Here is a 12,500-nt window from a genome sequence, read left to right as displayed (position 1 = left end):
GAATGCTGGGATGCATGTCTCCTGGGCTTCAATCTTCTCCGACATTTTTGTGAAATCGACGCGAATGTCCTTCGTTGTTGATACCGTGGCAAAAACTGGGTTGATAATTTTTCACAGTAATTTCCTTTGAATTTTTAAACTAATAAAATCTAGACAAGATTAAATTTGAATATTTATGAAAACAATTTTCCTTTATTTGTTTTCAATATTGGTTTGAATTTGGTCTTGTTTATGATTTCACTTGCGTTTACTTCTTAGATGAAGGGATCCAAAATATAAAGACAAATTTCAAACTGCCGACTGTTGTGTGAGAGTTGACGTGAATCAATTACAGAGAGTACAGCATCTTCCTCTTATCAAGTTGTTTTGGTTTCCCTTTTCCTTCAAATGTTCAACTTACAGCAGGTCGATGTTATTGGGTACTTCTAAATGCAAATCTCTTGCTCTGTTTAGAAAATAAGAAAAAAAATATAATAATAAAACACGTAAAATCGTCGAACAGTGCGTGTCAAATAAATGAATGAAAAAAATATTAGTCTATAGCCATGATGGATAAGTTGATTTTGGGCAGGCTATGGATTGTGCAGTTTTCAATGGTTAACCTAACCCTAATGGAGACTTATTGTTAAACTATTTTGAAGCTATCCCTTACCACTTACTAATAATAACTAGAAGAAGAAGAAGAAGAAGAAGAAGAAGAAGAAGAAGAAGAAGAAGAAGAAGAAGAAGAAGAAGAAGAAGAAGAAGAAGAAGAAGAAGAAGAAGAAGAAGAAGAAGAAGAAGAAAAAGAAAACATGGCATTTATATTAGGCATTTTTATCACTGATTGATGCTCAATGCGCAGTACAAATAAATATACAAAATTTACATATATAAAACGGATACCACAATGACATTAATAGTGACAGTTTATGTAATATCAACTGCTTTTGAATAACATTGAATATACCAAAATAAAAATGAAAAGTTAAACCTATCACAATGGTTCAATTAAAAAGAAAACATTTTTTTTTTAAAAAAAAGGCAAATTGCTGGAAATAGAAGAAAAATCCAATTTGAAATTAAAATAACAAAACACATCACTGGCACTTTTCACCAAGTCAAAATGACAGCCGGATAAAATATATTTTGCTCTTCTTAATAAATAACTTCTAACCCTTCACACAAAACAAAAACATAATCAAAATCTAAACAACTGAATGTGCGCAAGGCTTCACCACTTTGAAATGAAAATAACAACACGCATCACCACCAGTACTGTTCACCAAGTCAAAATGATGGCCGGACAAAATATATCGTGTTCTTACATAACACTGATACTTCACAACAAAACAAAAAAACATAATCCAAATCCAAAATACCTGGCAGAATGCAAAAGACTTCACCACTTCAAGGACATTTTACCTAGTGTGACATCAAAATGATGATGGTAATCTACTTTGATGATAATATAGTAATTCTAATAATAGGTACTAATCTTCTTTCTTTGTATGTAGGCCCTTGGTTTTCAGACCAGCTCCTTTAAAGGCGATGTTAGACTATAATCTAACCTGTTTTCATATCTTATAATATTTATACAGCAAGAGTCTCTTTTTAATTTTTTTTTTTTTTTAATTTTAAACTTTTTTTTTTAATCGAGCATATATATAATGCAATATCCACAACATGTGCTCATAAGCGCTTTACAAGGAGTCCCTGACCAACAGCAATACGTAGAACGAGACATGACGCATTTTAGGCGATATTACAATTGGGGGGGGGGGGGGGGGGGGGGAATCCTTCAGAGCCTTAAGAGCAGGAGTTTATCCCAGTTTGTTGTATTGCACTGAATAAGACGTCAAAATAGCAATTTCTTGCTAACCTTTGGATAGGACACAAGTCCATCGTCAAGAATTTTCCACCAGATCGAATGGAACAGCTACCCGATCACTGCTGGGTGGACAGGGGGATCGGATAAAAATTCTAACTCGAGCTATGATTGATATACCTGTCCATTTGCTTGTTTGTTTTATATGGGTTTTACGGCACTTGCAACAGGTCGTATCAGAAAGGAAGAAAATGGGATAGTAAAAAGTTCTAGAATTACAATTAAAGCACACAAGAAAAGGTAAGACAAAGGGGATGTAGATTCCAAGAGCACACTGTCAAAGTACTTAGTTTGAGATCACCTAAAAGTCTCATCCAGACATAAGCACAGGTCCCAACTAAGAGGGATACACTCAAATGTTTACAAATCATATATAATACGTAAACAAAACATAATACAGTGCATAACAGAGAGATGATTTACAAGGAAAAAAATATCATCTCCCAAAACTAACTATACATTTGACTGTTTCCCTCTCAGCCAGGGTATCCGGCCAGGACCTGGACAAAACCAAGAAATCTCATTCCAAGACAAAGACAGAAAGCAAGTTGGAAAACAGATACAGGGGGATAGAAGACACAGTAAGTGCCTTCCTGCCCACTATGGGAGACCTGTCCCTTTGCTTAGGAAGCGAGTGCTCTATGAACCAAACTATCAGGGACCCTTTTACAGCAAAAAAAATATTTTAAAATTGAGCTTTTATATAGCGCAATATACACTAAACATGCTCAAAGCGCTTTACAGGGGGTCCCTGGCCAAAGGCAACACTTAACATGTAGGACACGACAAGACGCTTGTTAGGCGATATTACAACTTTTTCGGATAGAGACAACGCTGTAAATGGCCAGGTATTCATTTTACACCTGAGTACTGTGAGAGAATGTGAGTAAAGAGTCTTTTCCAAGGATTCAACTATGCGCCAAGCGAGGCTCGAACCCAAGACGTTCCAAACCGAAAGCGAGTGTCATAGCACAAGACCACATAGCCACACACAGCCCTTCTACAGCAAGAGTCACACCATTGTAATGGCTCCCTTGGTAAAAATGTCCGGTCTGCTGTTTACAAACAAATTAATAAATGAAGAAAGGAAATTATAATTTTCGAATGAAACTCAATATAACGCCATCAAAGGGTTAACAACATTGTTAATGTCAAAGGTCAATGTCTCCATCATGACCACAGCATCTGATACTTGCTACTTCACACCCTGCCTAACGATGGATAAGGATAATCAAGTTTTGACAATCGGGTCAATTGACATATAAACAATAAATATATAATATAAATATATATATATATATATGTTGGATATAGTTATCTCAAGGCTTTATGACAAGTGGGGTCACACGCAGCACATGTATGCGTGCAGTCGTCTCTGATTAAACTTAACTCACTTGGGTATACAATTTATTATAAAAGTACTTTTAAGAAATAGATAAAACAAGACTTTACCAGTGCTGATGGTTATTAAAAAAAACTGTGAAAAAGGAGGAAACTTTGCGATTGTCTTTAAGCCCCAATTAATATTGAATTAACCCCCCCCCCCCCCCCCCCCCCCCCCCCCCCCGTTTTAGAGCCGTTGAGATGATAAACTATCATGAATACTCTAGTTAACTTGTGGAGAGTGGGAAACTGCAAATTTTCCACCACACAGTACATTGGGGTTTTTTTTTTTTGGGGGGGGGGGGGGGGGGATTTTTTTTTTTTCAAAGGAGAAATTCCTCATCGGACTCCAAAACCTCACATTCCTGCGGATCCGAGGAAAACCATTAGCACTGCTTTAAGTATTTCTCCATCAAACTTCCCTTAAACATGCTCATGCTATTTGAAGTAAATCGGGTGATTTTTCATGAAGTTACGGTCAGATGTATGGCAACTTTTCTAAAATTTCATACTTTTTCAACATGACTAGCTGTAAAAAATATTTAGAAGTGAAATAAAGCTTTGATATTTACCGAAAATGTACAAAAAGGGTTAATTTAAATATTTATAACAAGAACTCATTTTTGATCAAAATTGACCTTCTAACTAAACTTGGCAATATCTCAGTTCAAACCTTTTCACCATCCGACTGATTATGTCATTCACTGTAGTAATTATCTTTATCACAGTGGATTTAACTGCAGTCTAAAATGCAAAACATACAAATGAGCGATTCTTGATCCCTTTAAAACTCTACAATTATATTGTTGGGCCAACTTCCAGTAAAGAAATCTATTTACAGTAACTGTTACCAGATATTAAAGCAAAATAATATGATTTATAGATAATTAGAAAAAGTGAATTGGGTTTGAGGTGACCAGAATATGTGATAAATATGTTTATCATTGTGAGTTTCACTGTAGTTTGAAATCAACACGCATAAAGAAATCAGCTGTTTTCAGGGTTATTGGGTTGCAATGATAACACATTGCCAATAAAACAAAAAACAACATATCCATTCTTTGTCAAGATTATTGAAAATGTGAGTGCTGATAACAAACGGGTTAAAGTGAAGATAAGAAGGCATTTAAACCCGTGAACGGGTTAAAAAGAAAAAAATTGTGATAATTTTGTTCAGGTCGAGGTGAGATCGCAAACAAGTGTGACAGGAAGAAATCAGAGGAAGATTTAGATTATTTAAAAAATCAGCCTTCTAGATACTGTACAACAATGACATTTTGAAGAGAATGACTGATAAATCAGATCTACAAAGAACAGCTATGTAAATGTTGCTGCTCGAAGCTCGAAGAAATAAATAACAATGTGAAATTGAATGTAAGCTTCAATTTAATATACGAAAACAGATAAAATGGACGTTTCAGGTTTCCCCTTAATCAACAAAACAGGATGAATGAAACACTACAGACGAATGAGATAATGTGGTAGTGGCGTTGTTAAGATGAATTAAAAAAACACATTGATGGGTAGGAAATAGTATGCATCCATTTTTTATCTGTTTTCATATATTAAATTGAAGCTTAGATTCAATTTCACAAAGAACAGTAGTATGCTGCTGAAGCTAGAGGTGTGGTGAACTAGTCTTTTATTAAAATGTAATTTAAGAAGGCTTCAATTAACAGCAAAACAAGACATAAAAAATTCTTAACCAAGTTCAATATTTGTCATCATTGTGTGCTCATTTCGTTGACAAAATTGATGTTTTATATACTGTTCTTCAATAAAAACCTTATTTTACTTCCATTACGATATTAAATCAGAGCTTGTATGAGAGGAAAATAATAAGAGGTGTACATCTATATGACAGATGATGCAAAAGTTATCCCAATGTCTACCTATTGCAAAAGATTAGTGCGGTAAGAAATAAATAAAATAAAATAAAACACCCTCTATTCAGCCCATAGGGGAAATTTGTCTTTAGGGTCTAGTACAGGGGAAGACTGGAATAACCCAGGCATTAGCCGCAGTGCAGCACCACAAATTGAGCTAAGGCACGGTGAGGATTTGAACTCTGTACCTTTCGGGTACGAAGCAAAGACTATGACGCTAAGCCATGCTTATCTGAAATGTCTGGAAAGTTGACCTACATTTCAGATCTTGGCATTGAATCTTTTGTTTACAAGTAATTTCTATTCCTATTGAAATAAAATGCAGTAACAGGGTCGATCAAGCCATACTGCTGCACATATGTAAAAATAAAAAATAAGAAGGCCATGTACAATTTCAGAGTAAATTAAGGCTTCCTCTTTAGTCGTTTTCCATTGGGGAAATTTCATTTTTCACCATGTCCGTGGCATCATGGGTGAGCTCATCAGATATGAGAAACATCTAAGATATCTAAAAAATGATGGGTCGAAAGCGACTACATGATGATCAGACTTGGACGGTGTAAAGCAGATATTTGAGAAATATAAAATATAAGAGGAAATTGCTCTGAACTCATGCAGAGCTGAAATAAATATAATAAGAATCTTTCAAGTAAACACTGGAGATGTTTATCAAGGCCATTCCCTTAGGTTTAGATAAAAACAACTCCTCTTTGAGTGTTTGATTGTTTGTAAAGATAAACAGATATCAGGAAAAAAATAATGTAAAAACTTATAAGAGTGCAAAAGATACCATGATAAAAATCTATGCTGTCAGTATGACTAATCTTGAAAGTAATTGAATGGTTTTTGTTTGTTCTGTTTATAGGTACAGGTCGTTTCACCACCAGTAAAGTGGTGACATGGTCAAAAAAGTGTAGAACTGCAGTTAGAAGCATGAAAACTAGTTCAAACAGAGAACAGAAATAGATTTCAAGAGCTACCTATCAATGTATTTTGTCTAAGACCACACACAAGTTCCACACACACACACACACACACAAACACACACATAAGAATCAATTTTTAGATATCTAGATATTATATATTCATTTATTTATATTAATTATTTTATTATTTCATTATTATTATTATTATTATTTTTATTATTATCACTATTATTATCATTATTTTAATTACTTTTCGCCTATTACAAGAGCTTAACTAACAATAATTCTATTTTGGACTAATAAGATATGATGATGATGATATATTATTATTATTATTATTATTATTATTATTATTATTATTATTATATTATTATTATTATTATTATTATTATTATTATTATTATTATTACTTTATTATTATTATTATTTTATTATTATTATTTTATTATTATTATTATTATTATATGATTATATTATTGATTATTATTGATTATTATTATTATTATTATTTATTTATTTATTATTATTATTATTATTATTATTATTATTATTATTATTATTATTATTATTATTATTATTATTATTATTTTTATTATTATTATTATTATTTTTATTGTTATTATTATTATTATTATTATTATTATTATTATTATTATTATTATTATTGTTATTTTATTATTATTATTATTATTATTATTATTATTATTATTATTATTATTATTATTATTATTATTATTATTATTATTATTATATACACAGAAGCATGCTTAAAATAATTATATATCGAAGTGGCCCCACAGAAAATAACATCCATAGAGGGATGATAGATTGACAAGGGAAAAAAAAGATAATGGACTTATAAAGACTTGGGTGTATCATTCTAGGCTTTGGAGGAGGCTAGTCAGGGAGAGGGCAAAATCAAATATATCTCAATCCAGGGTTTAAAAAAATGTATGGAAGGAACGAAATTGACTCACTAAGTTCATTGTTACTATTGTTTTTAGCAGCCAGCCATTTTTATGAGTAGTTCTCACTTAATTATATCAATCAGACTACAAACGTTCAAGGTTATACATAGTGTTGTGTGTTGGTAAGTTGGTTATATCTGGCTGGTGGATGTTGTGAGTATTTTGGCTAAATGCACAGCATCAAATGGGAGAATAGAAGACGAAGTAGGGGTGACCTCCCAAGGGAAATCACGAGAGGAAAAGTCAGTGAACTCTAGAACTGTTCAGCATAAAGGAACAGCTCCAATAATAATAATAATAATAATAATAATAATAATAATAATAGATCTTTATTGTCCACAAATATGGCAATTTGTCATTTAGTTACACTTGTCATAACGTTATATGATAACTATAACATTGAACAGACCTACTCTCTCTCTCTCTCTCTCTCTCTCTCTCTCTCTCTCTCTCTCTCTCTCTCTCTCTCTCTCTCTCTCTCTCTTCCTCTCTTTCTTCCACTTGCATTGAACTGAATTTTGTAACCTACCAAAGATTTGTCCCCATCTACTCTAATCAACGAATGATTTCGCAATCAAGGTCAACTTGATATAACAATGTTATCACTATAGATAAGAGTAAGAGCTATTGCTTACTACATGCCAGGGTTTGATAATGAATGGCAATAGGTCATGGACCTGTGATGAGGTGACCAATATCTGCAAGATAATTGGAGTTGAGCAACTGATCTCCAAAAGAAAATTGAATACAATGCTTAAAAAATAGCCTAACCATTATTTAATTAAATCAAATAACCAACAAAATTCCATGCAACTTTACAAACACAACTTCTTCTTCTTCTTCAAGTACCAAGTCTGTGCCAGACATCGGTGATCACGGTACGTCATTCATCTCTCTGATCAGATAACCTCAGAAAACTAATATTACTCTTCTCTTTCTTTGTCACCCAGCTGTTCAAACTATTCAAATATGTTTTTCTTGGTCTACCTTTACTCTTTTTACCTTCTATCTTTCCTGTGAGAGCAAGATGTTCAATACATTTATGTCGATTTCTTATTGTACGAATTAGTTAGTAACCTTTTAGTTTCAGCTTGCTCTAATACTTCATTAGTTTTCTTCTCTGTCAATGAGATTCTTAATTCTTAACATCCTGCTCAGAAACCACATCTCTGCTGCCTCCAGTTTCTTTCTAATGTCTTCTGCAACACAACTACACAAAGTAATATGAGTGAAGAAGAATATAGAAAATGCAAGGGTCCAACATTATGTAAGGAATTTTCAAAACACATGACAAAGCCAAATCAAACCAGATCAACCCTTTCAAAAATAAACAAAATGAGAACCTTTCAAAATTCAATTGCCAGGAATTAACGACCAACTATTACTTTGATATGAAAATAAAATCCTAAGGAGCTAGAGTTTATCCCGCTGACTGGCAGCAACAATTGCTTGCTACCCCATGGATACAACACAAAGTCCTCTCCACTTGATCTAATACACCCAGTTACTCAACTCCATTTCTACTACTAGAGTGGTCACAAAATAAAACATAAAAAAAGACAAATAAACCAACAACAACAACAACAAAAAATTAGGCTTATTCTGGGATTGACACTTGTTCCAATTCATTGTAAGCCACGTGCTCAGCCAAATGAGCTGCCAGGACCCAATCATTTAATACCGACACAATATTCCATTAGTCCAATGAACCAATCAAGTTGACGATAATTGATTGTTTGCATGTCTAGTTCCAATAATGACCAACAATTGGACTTTGAGTGAACAGCAATAGACAGTGAGAAGGAGAGAGAGAGAGAGGGGGGGGGAGAAAGAGAGAAGAGAGATAGAGAGAGAGATAGAGGAAGGAGGAGGGAGAGAGAGGGAGAAGAGAGAAGAGAGAGAGAGAGAGAGAAAAGAGAAAGAGAGAGAGAGAGACAGAGAGAGTGAGGGTGTAGCTAATGCAAATTGGAGACAAGAAGGTCAATTGTTTCAAAAACCAGATGAATAACTGTCATTTTGTTAAGGAGCCAGTAACTAATGTCTCCAGGTTTTGTTTTCTATAAAGAGCACCTACCACCCCCCACCCCCTCCTCCCAAACCATAAAAGTCTTTCAAAACGGACATTGATAAACAAACTATACGAACACAACGCACTAACACATACTTCGCACACAACTGTTTGTATTGACTAACCACCATACAGCCTGGTTGATGCATCAATTGTATGTATCAATAAATAGTGATACTCAAGAGAAACTTATGAGAAATTAAATCATATGTGACCAAACATTTCAACTTGTAGGTTTCTGTAACCTGCTATTTTTAAATGGACGCATAGTTGGCCCATTGTTGAAACCTTTGGACAAGAACAAACCAAGAGCAAATGGATGTCCAGGTCAGGTGCAGAAAATGGAGATGGGTTGTTGGCCATACCCTGCGGAAAGAGCCCTGTAATATAACCAAGCAGGCTCCCGAATGGAGCCCGCAGGGCAAGAGGAAACAGGGTCATCCAAAACAGACTTGGAAGAGAAGCATTCACCAAGATGTGTGCATCTCCAGTCTTACCTGGAGTGAGGCAACAGTCTGTGACAATGATAGAAGAGGGTACTAACGCAAACTCGGGGACCCAAATAATTTTGGGGGTTTGGGAGGGGGGAAACTTTTTTTAAAAATAATTTTGGGGATTTGAGAGGGGGGAAACTTTTTTTTTTTAAAGTCTCTCCCCTCCTAAACCCCTACTAGACTCTTTTTTTTTTTTAAAGTTTCCCCCCTCCCAAACCCCCAAAATATTGGTCACGAGTTTGGGTAGTCCAGGGAGAGTGCGTATGAACTAGCTTCGCAGACGCAGAGGTCGTTTAATCATGTATGAGTCAAATGCTTCAATTTGGGACCCGCACATACAGTAAAAGCAATTGAATCAGTCCAGTACTGCACTGGAAGATTCGTCTGCAATGACTACAGCTCCCATAGCAGAGTAAGGGACATGATAAAACAACTTAGATGTACTCCCTTACAGGACAGACAGAAAGAACAACGATTAACTTCAAAATTGCAAACAAAATGACAGCCATTTCACCAAAGCAAATAGAAAAACACAACTAACTTAACACACTCAAAGAAAAACCCACTCACTCGAAAACACTAAATCATCAATCAGAAAAAACTCAAACATCTTCAGTTATATTCATTTACACTCATACTATCAAAGACTGGAACACTCCTCCCAAAATATGTCTGAACACAACAGACTAAGAAGACACTTTCAAGCGAAGATTATCAAAATACCTCAGCCTAAACACCAACAATGGCTGCCAACTTCAACAACTTTCTCCAACCTTAAACACAAACACTCAGAATTGAGTCGGCTTTGAGAAACGTTCAAATTCAAGAATTATGTAAGAGTAACGGTGACTTTGATGCCAAAATCAAATCAATAGCCAAAAGATAAGATTTTAAGGTAAAATATTTTTGCCAAAAACTAAAATTTCATGAGTCTACTCATTAAATGTTACATTCTTCTTTCGTTACCAGGGTCACCACTGCAAAATAATAATACCGTTTTGAGATGACTGGGCACATGTTTTATATTATTCACCATTGAGAAAATTACTTTTTAAAAACGTACGTTTAAAAAAAAAAAAAACACAATGCTCAAATTTGGCTGTCCCAAGTGAGGCTCACTGATGAGAGATGAAATGAGTGCCTAATTCTTAGCATGATATATTGATTTGCTACTATGCCACTTTAAATTGAGTTTTGTTGCTAACCAAGAATTTAAACTTAATTATTAATACACAAATTTATTATTTTAACTCTGAGTCGAGACAATGTACAGCATTTTAGGCTCGACCCATATGAAAAATAAGTACCTACATATAATCTGTTTAAATGGTTTAATACGTTCTCTAACCTTACATACAGAATGATAATTATTTTTATTTTTTTAACATTAACTAACACTAACAGAGAGAAATCCTTAACTAAAACCTGGGTCCTTCTCTATACCAACACTCGATTGTTGATGAATGCTGCTACCCACAAAAGCCAGAATACAAATTTACTTCATATATAATTTACTATGTAAAGTCTGTCCCATTGCAAGTTGAAAAAATGTTCAATTGTCATATATTCGAAAATAAGAAACAAAAAATGTTATATAATAAATTTCATCTGTGCCCTTAGAGGTCTACCTGACCTAAGGGCACAGATGAAATTCATATCATAACATTTTTTTTTTTTAAATGCATTACCATCTGCTGTCAGCCCTAGTTAGTGAATTACGCAAGAGAAAAGCGAAGATGAAAGGCGAAAGCGGATAAGGGGCGATAGAGGCTCTTATTATATTATTATACACCATCTTTACGGCACAGGACTCGGGACAGAGAACACAGAATACACTCATCTTGGTCCTAGCGGTGGGATAAGTGGACGGTCGCTTGCAAGGAAAACTAGATTATCAGTAGCCATTTGCCATCAAACAACTTTATTCTTAGATATTCTTTCTAGCATTCATAAATTTATAATCACTTACCGTTCATAAAATCAGCATAATCTGTAATAAATTCTAGAACAGCCGGCGTAATAAGGAAGTGGCTTGTGGTGACTGCTTGCTTCATTAGTTACCTACGGAGAAGAAAATCCAATTTGGCACTTTGATAATTGCCGGTTGTTATCATATTTTTCTCACCAAGTTCAAACCAATCCAAGATAACAAATAGAGCTAAAGTAATAAACGCCTCAAGCTCCATCCTTTGAAATAAAATGTCCTAATTATCATTCAAGAATTAAAACGGATTATAGAGTGCCTTGAAATATTATATAATCCCCAATTAAATTACTCTCCTAAATTCGAAAAGCATGAAAATAACACTAAAAGAAACTGTTACATCAGATTCAATCTGGCAAATAAGGTTTCCACAAACAATAATGGTCTGATCATTTCCGTGACCAATCGGGCCTCTTCGTTGGGCTCTCCCGAAATACGACAAGGATAGGTAAGAGGCACAGAGAGAGGGGTAGCCTACCCAGGCACAACCTCGCGGTTTGCCATAAGGTCATAGAAAATTGAGTGACCTCGTTCCGGTCAAACGAACATGATAAGTAAGGAATGTCATGTCCTGAACGGACGATGAACATGCATGAATGACGCAATGTCAAGGTGATTTTTTTTTCCGATAGCCTTGAAATGCCCCATTGCCTTCTTCGATTATCCACTCATTAGGCAAAAGGCTGTTTCTCAACAAATAGGCCTCCCCTACTGACAACTGAGTTCACTGCTGAATCATGAATTGTGCGGCTTTTTGTGGGACTCGTGGTATGCACTTGGCATGTCATGGAGCTCCCAGGTTCGAGACCAGCGATGGAAAAGTTGAGTCGAGGAAAAACGCTCTCTGTTCAATTTCTCACTGTACTCATGTGTAAAAGGATTACCTGCCCACAACAGTGTTGTCTGTCGGGGGGTGGGGGGGGG

At 34.8% G+C, this 12,500-nt stretch overlaps 1 protein-coding gene across 3 annotated transcripts in view; it reads right to left on the bottom strand.

The window, feature by feature from the left end:
* LOC144978810 (fatty acyl-CoA reductase 1-like) overlaps positions 1–11,946 on the bottom strand; it is a 29,173-nt gene extending 17,227 nt beyond the window's left edge. The window contains exons 1-2 of one of the 3 annotated variants that reach the window (XM_078925334.1): positions 11,562–11,946; positions 1–445 (exon numbers count right to left, since the gene is read on the bottom strand). The exon at positions 1–445 is cut by the window's left edge and continues 168 nt beyond it. In XM_078925334.1, coding sequence (XP_078781460.1) covers positions 1–45 — 45 coding nt within the window. In that variant the 5' untranslated portion in view covers positions 46–445; positions 11,562–11,946. Of the gene's footprint in view, positions 446–1,361; positions 1,437–11,561 lie in introns of those variants that run through there. The other 2 variants (XM_078925333.1, XM_078925335.1) reach the window with 2 other exon arrangements.
* Positions 11,947–12,500: the final 554 nt, after the last annotated feature.

The sequence above is a fragment of the Berghia stephanieae genome, chromosome 8 (assembly GCF_034508935.2).
Source record: "Berghia stephanieae isolate SIO BIC M18660-M18661 chromosome 8, UCSD_Bste_1.3, whole genome shotgun sequence".
Classification (NCBI taxonomy): Eukaryota; Metazoa; Mollusca; class Gastropoda; order Nudibranchia; family Aeolidiidae; genus Berghia; species Berghia stephanieae.
Note: the sequence above shows the minus strand (reverse complement) of the source record. Positions and strands in the feature narration are given on the sequence as shown.